At 30.3% G+C, this 23,858-nt stretch overlaps 1 protein-coding gene across 2 annotated transcripts in view; it reads left to right on the forward strand.

The window, feature by feature from the left end:
* The window catches only part of LOC123268928 (voltage-dependent calcium channel gamma-4 subunit), a 56,218-nt gene that overhangs the window by 3,729 nt on the left and 28,631 nt on the right, over positions 1–23,858 (forward strand). The window contains exons 2-4 of one of the 2 annotated variants that reach the window (XM_044734390.1): positions 593–755; positions 16,566–16,968; positions 18,125–18,480. In XM_044734390.1, coding sequence (XP_044590325.1) covers positions 18,159–18,480 — 322 coding nt within the window. In that variant the 5' untranslated portion in view covers positions 593–755; positions 16,566–16,968; positions 18,125–18,158. The remainder of the gene's footprint in view (positions 1–592; positions 756–16,565; positions 16,969–18,124; positions 18,481–23,858) is intronic. The other variant, XM_044734389.1, reaches the window with a different exon arrangement.

Raw genomic sequence — 23,858 nt, forward strand, 5'->3', positions numbered from 1 at the left:
CTTTTAATTACTATTATTGTCGAAAAATGTTTTTTGATGATGCAACAATACGTATTAATTTGAGCGGTAAAGTTTCTGTCAACTATTAAATTTTGAATCACGCGTACTTACTTAATTTAATTATCTTGATCATTATTACGCAACCATTCAAAAGCGTCTCAGAATGTTTCATTATGTCGAATAATTAATTGTTCAGTTTTACTAAATTCAAATTCTAGAACAAGAGTAATCATTAGACAGTGTACCGATTAGAAAAACTTAATCCAGAGAAATTATTTTAAATACAACCTGTTGTATTAGTTGAGGAATTTCTTATATTCAATTCCGACTTCTTGATTAATAAAGATTAATAAAGAGACCCACATCTTCGACCGCTCACGATTGTTTTTTGTTTCAAAAATATATTATTATCTCTCATAGATATAATCAAATTCTCTAATCAAGAGTGACTTTCTCCACTTCATAATGATTTTGTTTTCTTTCAAGTGTGATTGATGAAAGTGAAAAATTATTTTTTAGCTAAAACTGATTTTATGATCAAAAACTAAACTTTTTAGAAAAACTATTCAGTTTTTTTTTTTTATTCTTTCAGATTTAACATTTTTAACCACCTGATGTCAATTACCGCGAACTTAATTGACGCTGAATCGACCTGACAATACATATCCTGAGGCAAAAAGCTTAAAAAAGGCCATCCGGCAACCGGAATAAGAGTTAATTTTTTATTATTACTTCTGAAATTTAATCATGTTTAAGTAAGTTGATGAAAAAAAAAAATTTTTTTTCTATTTTGACGATCAAACATCAAAAAATAAATGAATATCGAAAAGATTAAAGTCTTTTGAGAAATAAGCTAATTCTCTCTATTTCTAGAAGTATTTTCTAAAAAAACCGTCATGAAAGAAGCACTTAAATTTCTTTTGAAAGCTTAAAGTGACTACTACCTTTCATAAACTTATTGATTGACTCTGTTCATGTTTTAACTTAATCCGATTGATTGCCTGAAGAATCGGTGGAAAAAATTTAACATCTATCGACACACTCTAATACCTGATAAAATGAGTAAAAATATCATAAAACGAAAAGTGAGAATAACTTAAAGCTTTTTCTATTAGCTTTAATGTTTTTTTTTTCTTTCTTTTCAAATACCCGACTATAAATTTAAAAGTAACACCGATTGGGTCCTCATTGGGTTCCCCTCTTGGGTCCGCACATTGGGAAGTAACGCAAAACCCTGTTGGGTTTTTATTGGGTAATCCCTCTTAAGTCCTGGAGAAATTCCCATCAGAACCTAATCTAAATTTTAGAAGAAAAAATATTGTGATTTCCGAAAAAATCAAAAATAATTTAGAAAGATACTCATATCATATTAGAACTCATTAGCGAATTTAATTTGAATATTGAAATGGAATTATCAATAGAAAAAATCCTTGACGTGAGTTGGGCTCGAACTCGAAAATTTTTTTATTACGATTAGGATTTCCAAATTGGGTTCTTCTTGGGTCCTTATTGGGATTTACTAATTGGGAATGCTCCATCAGGACCGAATGGGGTCCAGATATACCCTGAGAAATCCCAAACAAATTTCTTGTTGGGTATAAGTTAAATTTTAGTTAAAAATGACTAAAAAATATAATTTGCTCCTTAAATTCTAAATTCTATAAATGTAAATTTATATATTAAACAATACTATTATAAATGTGAATATATGATGATTATGTATTTTGTTAACTTGCCATTCGGCTTATGAGGCCTTGGCATAACTGTTGATAAATAAATAAATAAATGTCATGAAGGTTTACTATTGAAATGCATTAAAAAAACCGTTATATGCATTATTATCGATTTGAAATTTTATTTGTATTTTTGTACGAGATTGAGCTCAAATTAGAAAGATCAAAAGTTCAGATTTCATTTTCAATACTTTACCACCAATAGAAATCACAAAGGATTAAAAATCAATTTTTAATTTGCAATATATGTGAATTGAAAATAAGATATTCTATGAATTTTTTTAAGTCAATTATGCTAATATCTGTGACATAAGTAATTTATTCATTCATCAATAATTCTGTTGTAAATTATCTGCTAACGTTTTCTGTTATAAAATCGATAAAAATTTAATTCTATACGTTTTTAATTTTTTTTTTTTTTTTAATTTATACTAATAATGTAATATTTTAATTTTCATCGCAGGTTAAAAAGATTTGATTAAACAAATAAATAATGCATTTATGTATAAAGTTATCATATTTGAAAATGAAACGAATTGGTGCCGAGAACATCAATGTTGTAATCAACTTGATAGGAGAATGGTAGATGATACAATTTGATTGAATGCGCATTCTACTGAGCAATATATTCCCTAGATTACATAAAACTTATTTGTGCATGAAATTTTCACGGAATTACTTTATGAAATTACATCAAATAAATTTCATTTAAAAAAACTCTCGTTATTGTAAATATCATGTTTTGAAAAAAAAAAAAAATCTTATTTTCTTCACAAAAATAGTTTACATTGTTTTGTATGTGATATAAAAGCAGTAGAGAAAAAAATAAATAATCCATGCGTAGCTTTGTGCAAAACAAAAACAAATAACAAATAAATTTAGTTACTTTTTTTTATACTTTATTTTCAGTTGAAGTTACAAACTACATATATCCAGGTATAAAACATTAATTAAAAAAACTCATTTGTACAAATAGTTCATAAATGATGATTAAGAAATTTAGTCCACAATACAATATACTATTATTTATATAATTATATAAACCATAAATTTAAAACGATATACTCGGGTAAAATAATTATATTTATTTAAGTCTAAATCGAAAGATTGTATAAAATATGCTTGTTTATTAACCTAATATTGATAAACATAGAAAGAGAGAAATGTAATTATTTTAAATCAATATTTATTGTGGACAATTTAGTTTAGAAGTAAATGGATAATGTAATTGCTAAACTGCTAATAGTAGATAAACTGGAGAAAATTAATATGGATTTGATAAAAATATTTAATGTAATCTAACATATTCAATCAAGAATATTTTACCTTTAGGATAGGGTAGAAGTACCGTTTTTTTGGCAGTTAACATATCAATTAATTTATAAAAAATTAGGAAAACGGTTGACCCTGAAGGCCATCCCTGTAACTTCCCGCCAATTCTATACCTAAACGCTTGAAATTGCACTTATGACGTTTTTGAGCTCTTCGAGCTCAATAATACAATTTGTGTTTTTTTGAGCTCTCCGAGCTCAAAAAAATAGCTTTTCCATGATTTTGAGCTCTTCGACCTCAAAAGTTTAATAGAAGTTTGATAAAACATTATTTTTTGAATTTTCAAATCACAATAACTTTTGAATGAATGAACCGATTTTCACACGGTTGGTGGCATTCGACGCAGTTTTTTGAGCTTCATGGAGAATTTTCAAGTTTAAATTGATAGAACAAAAAATTTCGGAGTAATTCCAAAAAAACACTTTTTTCGGTTTTCTTTCGTCAACGATAACTCACGAACGAATCAACCGATTTTGACCGGACTGGCGGCGATCGACGTAGTTTTTTTAAGTTGAGGGATGATTAGTTTTTGGAATTGATCGGTGAATCCGTTTAAAAGTTATTCCAAGAAATCCACTTTAAAAAAAATTTTTTTTTGTAGTTTTTTTGCAATTTCTCAAAATCTACCAGTCCGAATCGTTCCAAAGTATGTTAAACATCTAAGTTCAGTCAATCCCTTTCGAATGGCACCAACCGCGATCAAATCGGTCAAGCCGTTCAAAAGTTACGAGAGGTTTACATACATCCACACACACACACACACACACACACACACACACACACACACACACACACACACACACACACACACACACACACACACACACACACACACATACAGACATACAGACACCATCGCGGGAATAGTCAGGGAAGCTTCTTAGGACCTTGAAACGTCGAGAATCGATGAAAACTCGATTTTCATAAAACGGGGTGAAAACAATAACTTCTCGATTTTTGAAAATCTTCGATTTTCTTAGCGGGAAGTTAAAAATTATAATATTATAACCATATTTTTGTCGAGTTTCAAAAAATTTATATTAAAACAAATTGAGTTTGTAATGGTTTATTAATACAGTAGAACCTCGTTATGTCGAACCTCGATATGTCGAAAACCTCCGCAACTCGAAGAAATGTTTCATTCCCTTCCCTTCGAGCCGTAAAACCTTCGTTGCTCGAAATTTTTACCCTCTATAAGTCGAAATAATTAGTGAGTCCCTACAAGCTATTTCTGTACATTTTTACCCTTCATAACTCGAATATATACACTTGGACCTCTTCATCTCGAATTTAAAATTATTATCGTATGTAAATATCTTATCAGGATGACCAGTTCTACGAAATGGTAATGGAATTTCTAGATGACATCAGGTTTTCTGTTGACGATTGTAAAATTATCATACTGTTAGACTTAGTTAGAATTCACTACAATATACATTAATTTTGACAGCTCCGCGTGAAAAAATTACTAAGCAATGAGTGTAAAACAAAAAACTCTTAGTCTTTCTGAACAACTACGAGTGCTCAAAGCAGTGAAGATTAGTTAAAAAAAGCTAAAGATAAAGAATAGCTTTATTGAAAGCAAAAAAAGAATTACTGACTTTTTCCAATAAGTTTTTTGAATAAATATGTTGATTATATATGTAACTTGAATTTTTGTACGTGTATGTATTTGACTTTTTCCTTGCTGTCTGTCATCTCCCTAACTCAAATTTTTTTGCCTCTCCCTTGGAGTTCGATTTATAGAGGTTCTACTGTATTTAGTTGTTGCAGCTTAATTTTATGCTATTAAGGTTACATGAAAATCATATTGCTGCCACATGATTTTTCTCATGCTACCGCAACATGATTGTCATGTAACCGAAACATGACAAATCATGTTGTTGTCACATGATTTTCTCATGTTGCAGCCACATGATTTGTCATGTAGCCGAAGCATGACAAATCATGTGGCGGCAACATGATTTCATCATGTTCATTTACCAAGACTACATCATGTTGCATTTACTATTAATTTTTTTTCGTGTACGATGTATACATAGTACTATGTATACATATACTATGTATACATAGTAACGAAAATTTTGTGAGAACCCTGTGTAAATTTGCTAATAAAAATCTTAGAAATCGCGATAAAAATATGAACAATCACTCAGTCGATGCGGAATTAAATTCTGAAAATAGTGTTGTTTTTTAATTTTTTTGATGAAAATTTCAATTTATTATTAACAAAAAATATAACCAAAATAAAAAAACTCAGTTTTTCGAAAATAACTCAATAACTATTGGTGATAACAAAAATCGGAAAAAAGATCCTTCAAGAGGAGGAAATTTCTAAAAAAAGTCTCGACTCCCGGAATTCTAGCTTGAAAAACAATAATTTTTATTTAATGTTGAAAATAGGGTTCCGCGCGACTTTTGTCACATGGCGGCGTCGATACTAAAATACAACGTCAGACCGATAACTAATCCCTACGCCGTACGCCCGATATGATGACTCACATCTCATCATTGTTATAAGTTAAATCTATATGATGACGGAGTGCGATGATTTATTATTTATATAATTTATGTTATTTAATGTGTTTTGATGAAAATTAACTATTTTTTACTAATATTTATTAACTAAAAAAATTAGGACGACGGTTGACCCTAAAGGCCATCCCTGCAACTTCCCGCTCATTTTGTACTTAAACGCTAAAAATTACACATTACGTTTTTGAGCTCTTCGAGCTCACAAATATGATTTTTGTGTCATTTTGAGCTCTTAGAGCTCAAAACTCTAATAGCAGTTTAATAAAACACAATTTTTTGAATTTTCAAACGACAATAACTTTTGAATGAATTAACCGATTTTTACGCGGTTGGCGGCATTCGACGCAGTTGTTAAAGCCCCATGAAGAATCTTCAAGTTTAAATCGACCGAGCCAGGAATTTCGAAGTTATTCCGAAAAAACACTTTTTTCGGTTTTCTTTCGACAACGATAACTCACGAACGAATCAACCGATTTTTACCGGGCTTGCAGTGATCAACGTGGTTTTTTGATCTTAAAAGCTGATTAGATTTTGGAATTGATCGGTAAAGCCATTTAAAAGTAATTCCAAAAAAACCACATTTCAAAAAATTTTTTTTGGTAGTTTTTTTAAGATTTCTCAAAATCTACTGGTCCGAATTGGTCTAAAGTGTATTCAAAATCTAAGTTTGATCAAACCCCTTCGAATAGCACCAACCGCGATGAAATCGATCGAGCCGTTCAAAAGTTATAAAAAGGTTACATACATACATACATACATAAACACACGCACGCACACACACACACACACACACACACACACACACACACACACACACACACACACACACACACACACACACACACACACACACGGAAATTATCGCGAAAACATTCAGGGAAGCTTCCTAGGACCTCAAAACGTCGAGATCTGATGAAAACTCGATTTTCGAAAAACTGGGTACAACCAATATTTTCTTAGCGGGAAGTTAAAAATGCAAAAGTCAAGTTCTTAAATTACTTCAGACTTTGTCCATTTAATATCTTATTATAAATTTTAATGTTTAAAATTATGAATATTAAAAATTTAACTGTAAATTATTATATTTTAATTTTTTTAAGACCATATCAATCTTGACGATATGTAATTGTTTTTGTTAAATAATAAATTTTCAATTTTAGCATTTGCTAACAAATATTTGTTAAACAATAAATATTGACTGTTCCAAATTCTATTACTTACTGACTAATTAAGTTTGGATTTTCCATTGAATGGCCAAGGCTAGGTGACCCAATTCTGACTCAAGTCTGGGTTGTCATTCAACAGCCATGGCTAGGCTTTCCAGTCTTAGCTAACGCTCGGGTAATCATTGAGTCGACCAAGGTTTGGCTGCCCAGACTAGGCTCAAAGCTGGGTTCTTTTGCGTCGGCCATTCTATGGCGAACCAGTCTTGGCCCAGGCTCGGGTAATCATTGGGTTGGCCAAGGGCTGATTACTATACCCAGTCTTGGCCCAAGCATGAGCCAATATCGGTGCGCCAAGCTTGGTTGCCCAGTACTGGGCTAGGTAAAGCCCTGTCATTCAACTATGGCAGTTCCTACATGGGCACTAAAATTACGTGCTCGAAGAGCTCGAAAAAGATAAAAGTTGGGTTTTTGAGCTCGAAAAGCTCAAAACTTCGGTGTAGATCATTTTTCAAGCGTTTTGTACATAGTGGGAAGTTCCAGGGATGGCCTGCAAGGTCAACCGTTTTCCAGATTTTTAACTTCCCGCTAAAAAAATCGAAGATTTTCAAAAATCAACAAGTTAATGGTTTTACCCCGTTTTGCAAAGATCGAGTTTTTATCAGATCTTGACGTTTTAAGGTCACAGGAAGTTTCCCTGACTACCCCCGCGATGTTGTCACTGTGTGTGTGTGTGTGTGTGTGTGTGTGTGTGTGTGTGTGTGTGTGTGTGTGTGTGTGTGTGTGTGTGTGTGTGTGTGTGTGTGTGTGTGTGTGTGTGTGTGAAAGTATGTGACCCACTTATAACTCTTGAACGACCAACCGATCGGAACCTACCAAACGGTATTTTAAAGAGTTCCCTCAAACTTAGATTTCCTGTGAATTTGAACCGATTCGGACCGATAGATTTTGATAAATCTCCAAAAAACTGAGAAACAGAATTTTTTTTAAATTTGGTTTTTTTGGAATAACTTTAAACAACTCTATCGATAAACTCTAAAGACGTATCAGCTCTTGAACCTCAAAAACCACGTCGATCACCACTAATCCGGCCAAAATCGGTTGATTCCTTCGAGAGATATCGTGAATGAAAGAAAACCGCAAAAAGTGTTGTTTCAGAATCACTCCGAAATTTCTACTTCGATCAATTTAAACTTAAAAATTCTTTATGAGGCTTAAACAACTGCGCTGAATGCCGGCAACCACGTGGAAATCGGTTCATTCATTCAAAAGTTATTGCGGTTTAAAAATTCAAAAAAATAGTGTTTTATTAAACTTCTATCAGACTTTTGATCTCGAAGAGCTCAAAAGCATAGAAAAGCAATCTCTTTGAGCTTGGAGAGCTCAAAATAACACATAAATTGTATTTTTGAGCTCGAAGAGCTGAAAAACGTCATAAGTGCAATTTTAAGCGCCTAGGTATGGAATTAGCGGGAAGTTGCAGGGATGGCCCTGAAGGTCAATCGTTTTTCTAATTTTTAACTTCCCGCTAAGAAAATCGGGAAGTTATTGTTTTCACCCCGTTTTGCAAAAATCGAGTTTTCATCAGATCTCGACGTTTTGAGGTCATAGGAAGCTTCCCTGACCACCCCCGCGATGTTGTCACTATGTCTGTATGTGTGTGTGTGTGTGTGTGTGTGTAACTATGTGACTCGCTTATAACTTTTGAACGACTAAACCGATCGGAATCTACTAAACGGCGTTCTAAAGAGTTCCCTTAAACTTAGATTTCCTGTGAATTTGAACCGATTCGGACCGATAGATTTTGAGAAATTTTAAAAAATCTCAAAAAAAATGAGGAAAAATTTTTTTTTGAAAGTGGTTTTTTTGGAATAACTTTTAAACGGCTTTATCGATCAACTTCAAAAACTAATACGCCCTTAAACTTGAAAAACCACGCCGATCGTCGCTAATCCGGTCAAAATCGGTTGATTCGTTCGAGAGATATCGTGAACGAAAGAAAACCGAAAAAAGTGTTTTTTTGACATAACTTCATTTCTTCTCGGATCGTTTTTTATGATATAGTATAATTTTTAGAACTTAAAAAACCGCGTCGATTGCCGCCAAGAACGTAAAAATCGGTTGATTGGTTCGAGAGATATCCTCGATAAAATATTTGGAAACAAGTGTTTTTTTAACATAACTCCGACATTTTTTGGAATAACTTTCAAACGTATCCACTGATCAATTTCAAAAACTAATCAGCTATTAGCATGAAAAAATTACGTCGATCGCCGTCAAGTTGGTCAAAATTGGTCAATTCGTTCAAGAGATATCATGAACGAAAGAAAACCGAAAAAAGTGTTTTTTTGGAATTACTTCAAATTTCCTAGTTTTATCAATTCAAACTTGAAAATTCTTCATGAAGCTGAAAAAATTGCGTCAAATGCTGCCAACCGCGTGAAAATCGGTTGATTCATTCAAAAGTTAGTGCGGTTTGAAAATTAAAAAAATATTGTTCTATGAAACTTCTATTAGACTTTTGAGCTCTTCGAGCTCAAAAGCATAGAAAAGCTATCTTTTTAAGCTCGAAGAGCTTAAAATAACACATAAATTGTATTTTTGAGCTAGGAGAGCTCAAAAACATCATTAGTGCAGTTTTATGCACCTAAGAATGAAATTAGCGGGAAGTTGCATGGATGGCCTTCAGGGTCTACCGTTTTTCTAATTTTTTTTACTTGAAACCGAGCTGAAATCTATTGGAGATTATTTTTGATGATCTGTATGTATGAGAATGGATTTATGTGTCAATTTATAAGATCGTTGAATTCTAACATCATTCGACCGACCACAATGAAAATTGGCACGCATATGTATTTTTTCTTGACGAAGGTTCTTGCGTTGCATCATATTAACTTATGATCGATTGCTATGAAAATTGGTATAGTGAAAATAGTGAATTTTTTAAATTAATTTGGACTGTGTTATCTTGAAGAAAGAATAAAATATTGAATAATTGATTTTTTCAAATCTGATAGACTTTTTTAGTTCCGCTGAAACAAGACAATCTAAGATTGATAACGCATTTCCCGACTGACGAGTGGATTGGTTATATTTGAGCTTACAATAAACAATAGCAATTTCAACAGGATTGAAATAATTCTCACTCTGTTTAGTGGATACAAACCAGACGGTTTCTGCCCTCGGGAAGAAATCGATCTGTTTCTATCCACAAACAGTTGCATTGGTTTGAAATTATCTCGTTCTGACTACCTAAATAGACATTGAAACTTAGAGTTCCAATGCAAGTACATATTACGAAAAAGATAGCGTGTGGCACGGAGTAAAATACAATTTCAGATTATAGATGAGCCAACTCTTACATCGTTCAAGTTTTCAACACTTCGTCTGGAATCACCTTGTTTTATCTTTAGATATATAAATTCTCCATTTCCCATTCTTCGATACTCTTCTGTAATAGATACTCAAATTGAATTTAGGAAAACAAATAGGGTTTAAAGTATACAAATTTTTATTGTGCTCTAGAGTAAACTTGAGAAAAGAAACTGTAGATCACAAAAATTATTAAGCTACTTTACAATTATTGTAGTTTACGAAAGTAATTTTTATTACTTCAATGAGTGCTTTAATAAGTACATTGTTTTTTAAAAAGGAACTGGATACATTAAATTATTGTGAGAAAAAATTTCAATTTTGGAATTAAAAAAAAAAACAAATCAAGTTTAAAATTATTTAAGTAGACATTTTTTTTCTTTAATTAATTAATTATAAAACAACATTGTTTCTTTAAATTACTACTATTTTTTTTTACTTTGATCGATAATGTTATAAAAATTGATGAACTTACAGTCTATCATCTTTAATAAAAAGGATATTTATAATATTAAATCTTAAAAAACAAAAGTTGAGTTTAAAATATTAAATTTTGAAATCAAAATTATTATTTCCACTCTTCAAAAGAACTTATATCATCTGACCCTGGTTTTTAATCAACTACATTTAAACTAACGTCAGCATTTTCAAAAAAAGTCAAAAAATTATAATTAATCAATTTTAATAATAATTCATTAAAGAAAAATAAATTAGGCGATTGCGTGGCCGAGCGGTTTAAGTCTTAAACTGTCCGTACAACAGTCGCTCAGGCGTAGGTTCGAGCCCTGGCAGTCGCAATTTTTCTGCGATTTCCAAGGTTTGCTCCCTTGCCGACTGTACCCTGGCCAGGTTTCGGTGGTTTCCTTGGTCACTGTGCTAAGGGTGGGGCACAGGCAAATGCGGGTACAGACTGTAAGTCGGCCACAGCGGCGGAAAGGAGGTAAAGTTGATATTATAAATAGTACCAAGGGAAGTAAAAATCCCACGTGTCTAGGCCTGAAGGCTGACGCGTAAGATTCCAAAAAAAAAAAAAAAATAAATAAATAATTTAGACTTTGAATATATAAAATAAAATAATAGATAAATGAAAAGAAAATAATAGAAAATATTTAATTTACTTTCAACGAATATACATATAAAGCACAATTAGTAAAATGAAAAATAATAGAAATACACTCTTAACATCTAGTTAAAATACTAAAAATTTTCATAATCCTAGATGTGATGAGAAATAAAAGTAGAATAAGCTAAAACAATATAATTCTACGTGAGTAAATACGATTTATTTCAATTTACAGTTCTTACGGTATAAAATCATATCTATCGAATGAAGACTCTATCCTTTTCTCTAATTTAATAGAGCTCGTAATTTTGTTGTCACGTTAACGAGCGCTTAAAATCGATTGCAATTAAGAACGAATAGTGTTTCATTACTCAAAAGATACGAATGCTGTACATACTCATACATGATGTTCTACTCGAATAATCTCGTTGAATACATTAAAAAAATAAACAGGAAAAGCATTCGACTCTACAAGCCAGCCATAAAATATTCCACAGTGGACGAGTTTAAACAAACAATTTTCAAATAAAAAAAAAGTGCCAACTGGCAGCTAGAATTTAAGGTTAATTTTCTAAATATTTCATTCTTAACCTTCGCAGTCATTAGCAATACAATGGAAAAATTCTTAACCCAATTTTGAATTAGAATAAGATATTCCAGGATATCATGAATAAACGACGAATCAACTGTAAAAATTATTTGATCAACATTAACGTCATTTTTACAGAAAGAGAGTAGACTTTTTTTCTCAAAAATTATTTGAAATAGGAAACCAATCAAAATAACACAAATTGGTAATTAAGAAATGTTACTTCCCTGTAACATCGGAACTAATTGACCGGTTATGCTCGTTTGTGAATTTGATTGAGGTAATCACTTAAAGAATAATTGTACCAAGTTACACATTACGATCTTTAGTGGATTGCTATCTAAATTATGTGATGACAAGATGATATCTAATCCACATATCTACATATATATGTTCAGCGAAACAAAAATTAGAGAAAATTTCCTTAAGTTAATGACAGAATATTTAATTATTTTGAAGCGAGAATTGAACCAATACGATTCAATTGGCACTAAAAGTTAGTCAAAGTTAGTCAAGTTAGTCAATATTCACGTATTTAGGGGATCATTATGGTTCCAGCGTTCGAAAAAAATCAAATATTAATTCTTTTTTTTTTTTTTTTTTACACAGAAACTATTAAAGTTATTGGTATAAAATTTATTCGGCTCAACACATACACTCTTGAATAACACAAAAAATATCTAACTTTATTTTTAACTTCCCACTAAGAAAATCGAAGATGTTCAAAAATCGGGAAGTTATTGTTTTCACCCCGTTTTGCAAAAATCGAGTTTTCATCAGATCTCGACGTTTGAAGGTCATAGGAAGCTTCCCTGACTACTCCCGCGAGGTTGTCACTATGTCTGTGTGTGTGTGTGTGTGTGTGTGTGTGTGTGTGTGTGTGAGTTATCGTTGACGAAAAAAAACCGAAAAAAGTGTTAGTTCGGAATAACTCCGAATTTCCTAGTTTTATCAATTCGAACTTGAAGATTCTTCATGAGGCTGAAAAAACTGTGTTAAATGCTGCCAACCGCGTGAAAATCGGTCAATTCATTGAAAGTGATGGCAGTTGGAAAATTTGAAAAATTGTGTTTTATCAAACTTCTATAAGACTTTTGAGCTCTAAGAGCTTAAAAGCATAGAGAAGCAATCCTTTTAAGCTTGGAGAACTGAAAATAACACATAAATTGTATTTTTGAGCTCGGAGAGCTCAAAAACATCATTAGTGCAATTTTAAGCATCTAGGTATGAAATTAGCGTGAAGTTGCACGGATGGCCTTCAGGGTCTACCGTTTTTCTAATTTTTTTTTATACTTTCTACACGAATAAACAACGGGCTAACGGAGCTCTTCTAAAAGTTGGTATGTCACTGACGTACATGATAACTTGATAACAGTTTGACTAAAACACAAAAACCAAAATTATTTATCTTCACTATAGAAGTAGCTATGACATGATCTAGGAAAATTATTATTCATTTATAAATAACTAGATGACTGAGATTAAAAAAAAAAAAAAAAAAAAAAAAAACTGAAAAATGGGCCTTTTGATCAGAATTTTTAGTCCTGGAAAAATAGTAAAAATCAAATCTTAGATTTGGCTGTACACGGAAAAAACGAGATTTAACTGATTTCCATGTTGGACGGAACCTAGTTCCTTCTATAGTGAAAAAAATTTACAAATGGTTACTACTTCAATGTAGACTGTGGTAGGTACAGTTTTCGTTTATTTCAGTTCAATCCAAGATGGGGCTCAGAGCCATCTGAGATTTATTTGTCTCAGATGGTTGTCAGCACCACGCGCATGCTCGTCAGTCCCATCTTACATAGAAGTGGCGTCCATTTGGAATTTAACTAGAATCTATCTGCAGATAGTACCTATTTTTACATTATCATTTTCAAGTGCATTTTGCAATCAAATATATATGAATAATAAGTATATTATAATGAAGAATACACATTATAATTTTATTCCAAATCAAAAAACTAATCCTTAAATTAATAAGTTTAAAAAAAAAATAAATAAAAAAAAAAAATTTTTATTTTAAATTAAAAAAATTAAAAATTAAAAAAAAAAAATTAAAAATTAAAAAAAAAAATTTTTAATTTAAAATTAAAAAATAAAAAAAAAATTTTTAATTTCAGTGTGGTACTATTTTTTAAAATAAGATGTTGATGAATACCAATCTTTATCTTGTTTTAAAAAATAGTACCACACTGAAATTAAAATTTTTTTTTTTAATTTTTTAATTTTAAATTAAAAATTTTTCTTTTGAATTTATTTTTTTTTTATACTTATTAAGGCTTAGTTTTTTGATTTGGAATAAAATTATAATCTGTATTATTCATTATAATATACTTATTATTCATTCATATTATTCATATATATTTGATTGCAAAATGCACTTGAAAATGATAATGTTAAAATAGGTACTATCGGCAGATAGATTCTAGTTAAATTCCAAATGGACGCCACTTCTTTGTAAGATGGGACTGACGAGCATGCGCGCGGTACTGACAACCATCTGAGACAAATAAATCTCAGATGGCTCTGAGCCCCATCTCGGATTGACTGAAATAAACGGAAACTGTACCTACTACAGTCTACATAGAAGTAGTAACCATTTGTAAATTTTTTTCACTATAGATGGAACTAGGTTCCGTCCAACATGGAAAGCAGTTAAATCTCGTTTTTTCCGTGTAACTCGTGTGATAGCTACTACTATGTAGAATATGCGGTTTAAATTTCATTAAGATCGGGTTAGTGATTTCGAAACCTGTTTAAAAATTGGATTTTTTTTCACTTGAAAATCCCCATGAACTTTATAAAATGATATAGTTATATTGGTCCGATTACTTAAAAATTTTAATATAATATTATACTTGTAGATACATGTACTTTCAAAAAATGTAAAAAAGAAAAATAATTTTTTCAAAAATTACAAATAAGAATGATCACTTAAGAGAATTTTCACTATTTCATGTTTCAAGAGTACATACACACATACATAACCTTTTGAAATGTTATTTTTTGAATATACTCTACGATGAAAGAGATATTATAAAGTAATTTTCCAAAACTTGCGACATGAAGACAAATGCAATAGTTAGATTTCTATGTAATCTACTAAAGAACCAGTCATTTTTCAAAGCTTTCTCTTAAGACAGTTTTTAAATTAAAGCAGAACATCGATTCAAACCATGTTGACAAAGATCAGAAAATTCATCAAGCATAAAAATTTTACATATTGCCCAACAATTATTTGAAAAAAACAATTTTATTTTTTAATGCGTTCGTCAAAGGTAACTATCGGAAAAATCTACCGATCAGATTTTGCAAAGTCAAAGTTAACTTAACCGTAACAAGATAAAATCTACAATCAGATAAGCTAGTTCGATTGTTATAATCTTGATTTCAGTAAGTTCAAAAACTATTCTAGATACAGAAGCATACGTAAAAATTACTATTTTTCTTCTTGTGGAGTTACAAATTTATTTTTATCATTATTATAAATGAAATATTTCGTAAAAAATTTGATTCTTTAATAATAATGTTAATTTTTGTCAAGTTAAAATAAAAATAATCTAACTTAACATTCTAATAGGAAATATAATTAAATTCAATCATGATAACATTCATTCATTTGATCTGGATTCTTTGTACGTTTACATTTCGAAGATGCTGTTCATTATTCAAAACCAATTTATTATAATGCAATTACATTGTTGTAACTTAATAACGCAAAAATAATATCTCATTAAAAAATGGATAAATTACTTGTATGAAAGTTTTAGTAACAATTGAGTTTACCAAAGGACGATAATAAATGATACACTTGAGAAAATCGACTATTGTGATTGTCTGATGTGTATTGGTGTCTTGCATATTCCACCACTACATTTATATAAATATATATGTATATAAACGATAACTGTAGCATGAAGCTGCGCGTATAATAAAGCGCAGAAACCGATACCAATGAGTTGAGTATATCCTGGTATGCTGGTTCTATTTGGAATTGTATTGTTGATATAATCCACTGACACTGTATTGTTGTCAAGCCTAAGTCTTTGTCAGTCAGATCAATTATGAACATAAATGGTTAATTTGCTAAGATGGCTAATAATAGCAGCTAAAAACTAATTATATCATAGAATACCCAATAAATAGATCTTTATACCTCTTAATTATAATTATTATACACATCTATTTTTTTTATCTATAAATTTATTGTGATTGGAATTTAGGGTTTAACGTCTCTTCGACAAATAAAATTTATCAGTCAGGGAGATTACGCGATTTATGATATACGTTTTTACTACTATACTGATTGAGAGCATCAGAGTGCAAATACTCTGAACGAACTGACGAGAAGCACTATCACTATCAAAAGAATCGATACCTTGGGTCAGAGCTCAAGTCCTGATAATCCCGCGAAATAGAAGTCGCTGAATAAAGGTTAAAAAAAGGGAGATAAAAATAAAGCAAATAAAAGGCACCGGTACCTGGAATCCTGGAAAAGTTAACTTGAAAAGTCGCACCGATCTTTTATATATACTCTTTAATACTTTCCTTACATAAAAAGATCTTTGACATTACTTTCGATGATGCTTTGAACAATATTAATAGAGGATTTGAGAAACGAAAAACTATGATAAATTTATTAAATTTTTTTTCGTAATAAAAAAGTTATCTCTCAATTTTATTATTTCAATGTCCTTGAGAATTTTTCATTTAAAAATATATATCGTACATAATATTAAATATTAAATATGAATGAACTTTTTAACTCTTTTCAGGACATAAAATCTATTGAGGAAGATTAAAGCTCTTGTCTAATATTCGCTATTTTCTCGCCTCAATCGTCTGCTCGTAAATTCAAAACGATTATCGCTGACGTGAAAGTACAGAGAGTAGAAAAAAAAAGAGATGGAGAGTGCTGCGAATGAAATAAAGAATATATTTTGTTTATGTCTCATATATACGTACATTGAGGCATAAAAGATAAAGGAGGATGAAAAAGGTAAACGAAGACGAGTCGACATTTGAAGATTGTCTCGAGGTAGTTGAGAAAAGTCTGAGATCTGAGGACATATTATAAAAGCTTTTCTACACCTGTATCACCTGTCAAGGAACTGAGCCTGCCACAAACGTCTCGTATTTCGAGATAGTACCACACGGTTGAACGTGACTTGCATCCAAGTACGTATAATGACATTATAATTCAATATATATTCGTTATATATGCTTGACTTACATTAACATAGTTAAAAAAAAATTGGTAAAAGCTTATGTAAAAAATTAAAAAAAAAAAGACAATTTATTGTTGTTGATTATTTCCTCAATTTTTATATAATTTCGCGATATTTTCTTTTACTTGCTAAACTGAACATCCAGCAGACATTAAAATAGGAATTCAAATATTTAAAACTTCAAATTATTCCAGACAAATGGAATCGAATCAGTCTATTTGAATTCCTCAAACAATTTATCATAAGAGAAAAATTCCATACAGACTGGCTGTGAAACTGTTGAAAATCGCGATACCAGGTCGCAGAAATTTTATCCACAGGTTATTTTCAGAATTTTTCTGATTCCGGATAAATTTTTCTAATATATGAGGCGTTTAAAAAGTATTACATACTGCTCACAGCGATACGAGGAGTGTACGATTAATTAATAATTATTCGATATTTCGAACCGTCCAAGACGAATTGAATGTAATAATAACTTGATTTAAAATCCGATTAGTTAGAACTATTCGGACCTTTTGAATAATTTAATATTTTTTTCTCCAATTCTATTATTTGATTCGATTCAATTCGAACAAAATTCACATACCTTTAAATTATAGTGCATATATGTCAGGAAGAAATTTGCCGATTTGTATTTTGATGTACAGAAGATTGATAAAATATATTTTTCTCTTTATCAACTATAATTAAATGGCATTAAGATAAATAGCTATTTTAGATACCTAGTCCTTTTATGGGTAACATTAATTAATTGAAAGAAAAAAATGACTTAAATAATGGATTTTTTATCAAATTATCGTATTTATTATTGGACGCTATATATTCTTGAAAATTGCTTGACGGAAAAATTTTCTTGGTTTATTTTGAAGTTTTTTCTTCGTTTCTATCACACTGAATTAATTATTGAAAATTATATCATTAATAAAGATTAATCTCAATCCTAATTAATTATGTGAATCGTCAAAAATCTAACAATGAAAATAGTTGAGGAGAGAAGGCAAAGAAAATTTTTGCATCATAGAACATTCGTTAATGCTTTGAATTATGAATCGTGCAAAGTATAATTTAATTTAATTATAACTGAAGTTATTTTAATCATGCAGGGATGCTACGCAGAAAAGACGGGAGTTGGTCGTGATGTCTTGCTACAATTGCTGTGGTTGTTGCTACGAGGAAGAAGACGATCACAGAATTGAGCAATCAGGAATTTCAAGTGGTTACAGTCGTGCAAGTAGTATTTACAATCACAGTGATAACAGTTCAAACAGTGATAACAGTCTTAGAATTGCATCAGGTATCTCAGCCTTCTTATCTCTTATCATCGTATCCGTGGCCATTGGTACGGGCGAGTGGCTTTTCACAGAGGAAAAGCTACCGAAAGCTTTCTCATCGAACGCTTCTGTCGAACCGGACTCTAAGGTGACTTACAGTGGCCTCTGGAGAGTCTGCGTAGCTACAAGTGAGTTATCCTCTAGCAAGCTTGCTCCCCATGGTGCATTTATCCAGCTGAATAAAAGCCGCCCCTATTAAAGCTTCAATGGCATTATTTTCTTTTTTTTTCCTCTTTAATCCTTTTGTTTTTGAAAAACCTATTTGCTGCCCGCTGGAATATAAGTCAAAGTGATTAATCAAATTTAACAAAAGACGGTTCTGTGTTCAGTCGTTAAATTATTGAATAATTATTAAAAATTAAACGGAAAAAAAATTACAGTAAAAATTACGATGGAAAATATTGAAGTATAGAGCAATACTTTTGCTATTGTTTATGTTACATTTTTACGATGCCTGTGTCGTCATTTTTACAATAATTCTATATTGAACATCGTTTCAAAAATAACGATCTTCAATAGGAAACTTTTCACTACAAGAACAAGAGAATATTATGAAAGTCATAAATCATGGATACGATTGAAAATAAGACTCTATGGATATAAAATGCATATTGTGTAATTTATTCGTATATTCCCGGAAAAATATTTTAGCATTGAAATTTTATGAAACTTTATGCAAAAAATGGCATAATAAAATTTTATAAAATTGTACAAAGTTTCATAAATGTAGCGTTGCATAAGTAAATTTAATAAATAATTTAAATGAGACTATGATTTTACATTTGACTCTTGCAGGATCAATAGTACTATCTTAAGTTCATAACACTGTATTGATTAAAAACTTCTAATATGTCCTCTGATGAATAATATAAAGATTTATAATGCCGAATTAAGTAAGTAAATAATCGTAAAAGTTATTGATTGAAATAAAAACATTTTCTTTGAAGCGTAATGGAAAATAAATTTGATGGTTTTATCAGCCAAGTCTTGATATTTTATAGTCCACTCAAAAATTCGGTTTATCTTTATTTCAATGAAAAATTAGATTGTCATACAATATTAATTTATAATAGTATTGATATAAGCATATTAGTAAAAAAAGTGAACTATATATACTAAAAGTTTGCTGACATCGTAATTTTTTCTAAAACGCACACACATTGAACTTACAATACATAAAAAAAATTTACGATTTTTTCTCAATAATCTTCAATAGTAAAACAATTAATGTCGTGATTTTCTTTTTTCATAAGACTTTTGATGAATTGATAGAAAACTTTTCCAATAAATTAAAAGAAAATCAATATCTAAAAGTGAACACTTGGTAAATGTTATATTTGTTAAGTGTTAGTGCTTGAGGAACCCTCGGTAGTAATGCAAAGATATGAGAAAGGGAGTGGAGGAAAAGGAGGAAGAGAAGAAGGTCAAACAGAAAGGGATGTCAGGAGAAATGAGGAAATGACTCGTTACTTGGCGTACCGGAAACCACCCTTCTTCTCTTTCCGTTCTGACTGTTCCCTAGTCTACGAGAGGAAACGTACCTCAGTGGAGATAAAATAAAGAAAAAAAAGTAAAGATAGAAATAGACAAAAGTACATACCTCAGACCACTCGGGAGTTAGAGGGAAATCACGAATTAAAAAATTCTTGTAGTCATGGGTAATTCCATTTGGAGTTTCTAATCGAAAAAATTCAACTTCTGTACCATGAATACTCTAAAATATTTATTTGCACTTTATTCAAGTGTACATTTGCTCGTTGGTAACCATCTCATGCAGTCAATTGAATTTTCATTTTATTTTTATCAACGTTTTATTCAATACTGAATTTTAACGACTTTAGACCTGAATTTAAATTTTCGCTTCACTTTTATTATCAACAGTAAATCTTATTCGATGTCAACCGTTAGATATGGATGATATTTGTATTCCGAGCCAATATTAATACTTTTCAAAATATTTTTATAAATGTACATATCGATGTAAAAAAAAGTCTCTGGGTCAAACGTCTTTGCCCATATGCATACAAAATGATAACGTAGTACTATAAGGTAGCATTCGATTCCCGATTCAATAGTAGTATTTTTGTTTTGCTTTTTCTTACTTTTTTTTTTAAATATATATATATATATATATATATATATATATATATATGTGTTTTCTAGAAAAAAATAAGTCATGGCTGTTTATATCTGAGACAATAAACAGAAATAGTATATTACGACCCAAGGCCAGAAAGTCGGCTACGCCTCGGCCATCATATCCCATACGCCAGGAAATCCAACATTCTGGTCGTGGGTTGTAGGGGAGGGTGGGGTATAATGGCCCCCCTTCAAAATTTGGTCAAAAAAAATTTTTTTTTTTTTTCCACTAAATTATCATAAATTTGATATATTTATATATTTTTGAGCTAATATATTATACCTGCACGGAAAAAAAAATTTCGTTCTGGTAACGTAACTGTAGAGTTACCACAACTATACACAGTTTACTATTCGTTGTAGAGTTACAGTAACATAATGTTATTTAGTTCTGATAACTCAATGTTGTTGAGCTCTCAGAGCTCTACGGGATTGTTCTCAGAGCCAAACGGTATAGTTGGGAGCGCTCTACGTTGCGCAGTAGTGGAGTGCGCTGACATATTTCATAACCTTCTAAAATGCCAAACATAATTATTTTGTTACTAATCTATATTATTAAAAATATATGAGGACAATTAAGTTTCCAATTTATTTATTTAAAGAAATAGGTTTTTTTTTTGTCAAATTGAATTTCGTTAGAACAGTTTTGTATTTATGGTTTTTCAAGGTTCATTTGCAGTGACTGTTAATTTAATTTATTAGTTGAATATATTGTGATAAGTGATAAGTTATCGAAATACATTAAAAAGACCCCATTTAACACAAAATAAAATTTGTTTTCGTTTATTTATCTTTTCTCGTGCATATACGGTATAGTGATTTTATGTCCAATATTTATTGATATAATTAAGAAAATAAGATAATTTTGTGACGACCATATTTTTATTTTACAAATAATTTTTATTTGTAATATAAGTTCTATTATTATTTTATTTCTATTATAATACTATTCTTATTTGCCATATACAATTATTGTTGGCAATATAAATTCATTCTGCCGCATGTATTTATTAAATTATCAATGCTAAATCTTAAAAAAAAATTATTAAGCAGACTTCCAAAAATTTGTTATAGTCTCAGAACGATCCTGTAGAGTTGTGAGAGGTAAATAACGTTTAGCTCTCAGAGCTCAACGATGTAGAAATGCAGGAGCTAAACGGTATTGTTACTATAAGAATACGTTAACCTACTGGAACTTTTTACAACTAACTAACTACTATAGAGTTCCTATAGCAAAATTTTTTTCTCCGTGTGGGGTATAACGGCCCCCTTTCAAAATTTGGTTAAAAAATATTTTTTTTTTTTTTTTCACCAAATTATCATAAATTTTCAAAAACGTAACACTATTAATATTTTCAAATAAAGTCTCAAATGTAAATTATTTACAATTATTAAATTATTTATTATTTACATTATTAAATCCTAAGAAAATTATTAATTGTTTGATTAGTTATGATCAATTTTCATAAAACGTAACAAAATTAAAATGCTTAAACAAAACATTAAATGTAAACTATTTACAATTAATAAATTATCTATTTTATATTAGGGTAAAAGACCCCATTAGTGGCGGGGACCCTATTACTTACACTTTCTTTGATTTTGGTACTTTTCTTTAGATCAGACCTTTAGATCAAATAAATTTTTAATTTTTATTCTAAGTAGAACATTTTTTCATTGGAAGAAAAAGTGCCACTAATCGAGGTTAAAGGTGCCACTAATGGGGTCTTTTACCTTATTAAATCCTAAGAAAATTATTAATTGTTAGATTATTTATAATAAATTTTAATAAAACGTAACAAAATTAAAATATTTCAACAAAACATCAAATGTAAATTATTTACAAATAATTAATTATTTTTCACAATAGTGACAAATATATTCTTCAGAATAATCTTCATTGATTCCCGCACAGGAATCATGGGACCATTTCTTGCAACTTTTGTACTGAATCCATGATTCAGTGGATTTTGAATCAAGTCCATTGCAGTAAAGGCAATGACAATTATTTTTTTTCATTTTTTGAGCCGTTATTTAAAAATTTTTTTTTTTTTTTATTTGACTATTTTTTGTTTTTGAGTTACTTTTTTCTTAACTTCACTTCTATTTTTTCTTTCATCAAGTTCTTTTACATTTCAACGGCAATTTCAAATTTAAATTTAGCAGGAGTATGATGATTTTCATGACAATTGAATAACCATTATAATTATAATTATTTTTTATAAAATAATAGAGGTTAGGGTCGGAAAGAAACGAGGTGCATTATGTATAGCAGTTATTTTTCGAATGATACTGAAATCTAGAGAGTGATAAAAATAAGGAAATACTTTTATATTTTTCAAAATATTTTTGGTGGAAAAAAAAATTTTTTTTTATCATTTTTTGGTGACGGCCGTTATGCCCCAGAAAAAAAATTTTTTTTTACCATTTTTTGGTAGGGACCGTTATGCCCCAGAAAAAAAAAATTTTTTTTAAAGAATTTTTCCAAAATTTTGGTAAATTCGTTCATCGTAGAGCAAAAGTAAACTAATAAGATGTTAAAAAACCACAAAAAATAATAATCGGCTTAGAGGGGCCGCTCAGCCCCACCCTCCCCTATACTATTTTTCTTGCTCACCAGCCGAAAGTACGTAACTCCGGGGAAGGGGTTTCGCAAAGCCGAGGCGAAGCCGAGGTTTTGCTGGTCAGGGCGGACATAATAAAAAAGTAAAAATTAATAAATAAAAAAAAAAAATAAGTTATTTTAAAGTTTACTAACAAATGCTCTGATTAAGAGAGATAACATGCACCGAACTCGTCACAAATATTTAAACTTGATTTAATAACAAAATTAATTTTTTTAAGTTAATTAAAAATTAGTTTTTAATTAGACGGCTAAGAAAGATTGAAATTAAATTATTAGAAGCTTGTAGAGTACATGGATTGTTTTATAAACATTGCTTTACTAGCTGTCAAAATATAAAAAAAAGCAAATAAAATTTACAAAACTTTTATATTATTTTCTAAAATTTTCATATAAATTATTTTTGCTGTATTATTATTAAATATTTCATTGACAATAATCTAGTTAGAAATTATTTTTATTTATTTGACATTTTTTGGTTAGTTTCTGCGCTGACACGTTACATACAGACGATGTTGTGACTGTTACATACAGTTGAAACTCGCTGTACAGACCGGTTGCGCCACAAAAATACAAAAGAAAGCGAGGTCTATGCTGCTGGACAGAAAATATGCGTAGCGCGCATGCGTTAGAGCAGGCCATAAAAGTTGCTCTTCCTGGAGTAAAGTGCGTCCAGGAAGAGCGTACTTTCGGCTAGGAGAGCAAGAATAGTATATTACATACCTAGGCCAGTAAAATAAGAAA

This window comes from Cotesia glomerata, linkage group LG7 (assembly GCF_020080835.1).
Source record: "Cotesia glomerata isolate CgM1 linkage group LG7, MPM_Cglom_v2.3, whole genome shotgun sequence".
In the NCBI taxonomy this organism is placed as follows: Eukaryota; Metazoa; Arthropoda; class Insecta; order Hymenoptera; family Braconidae; genus Cotesia; species Cotesia glomerata.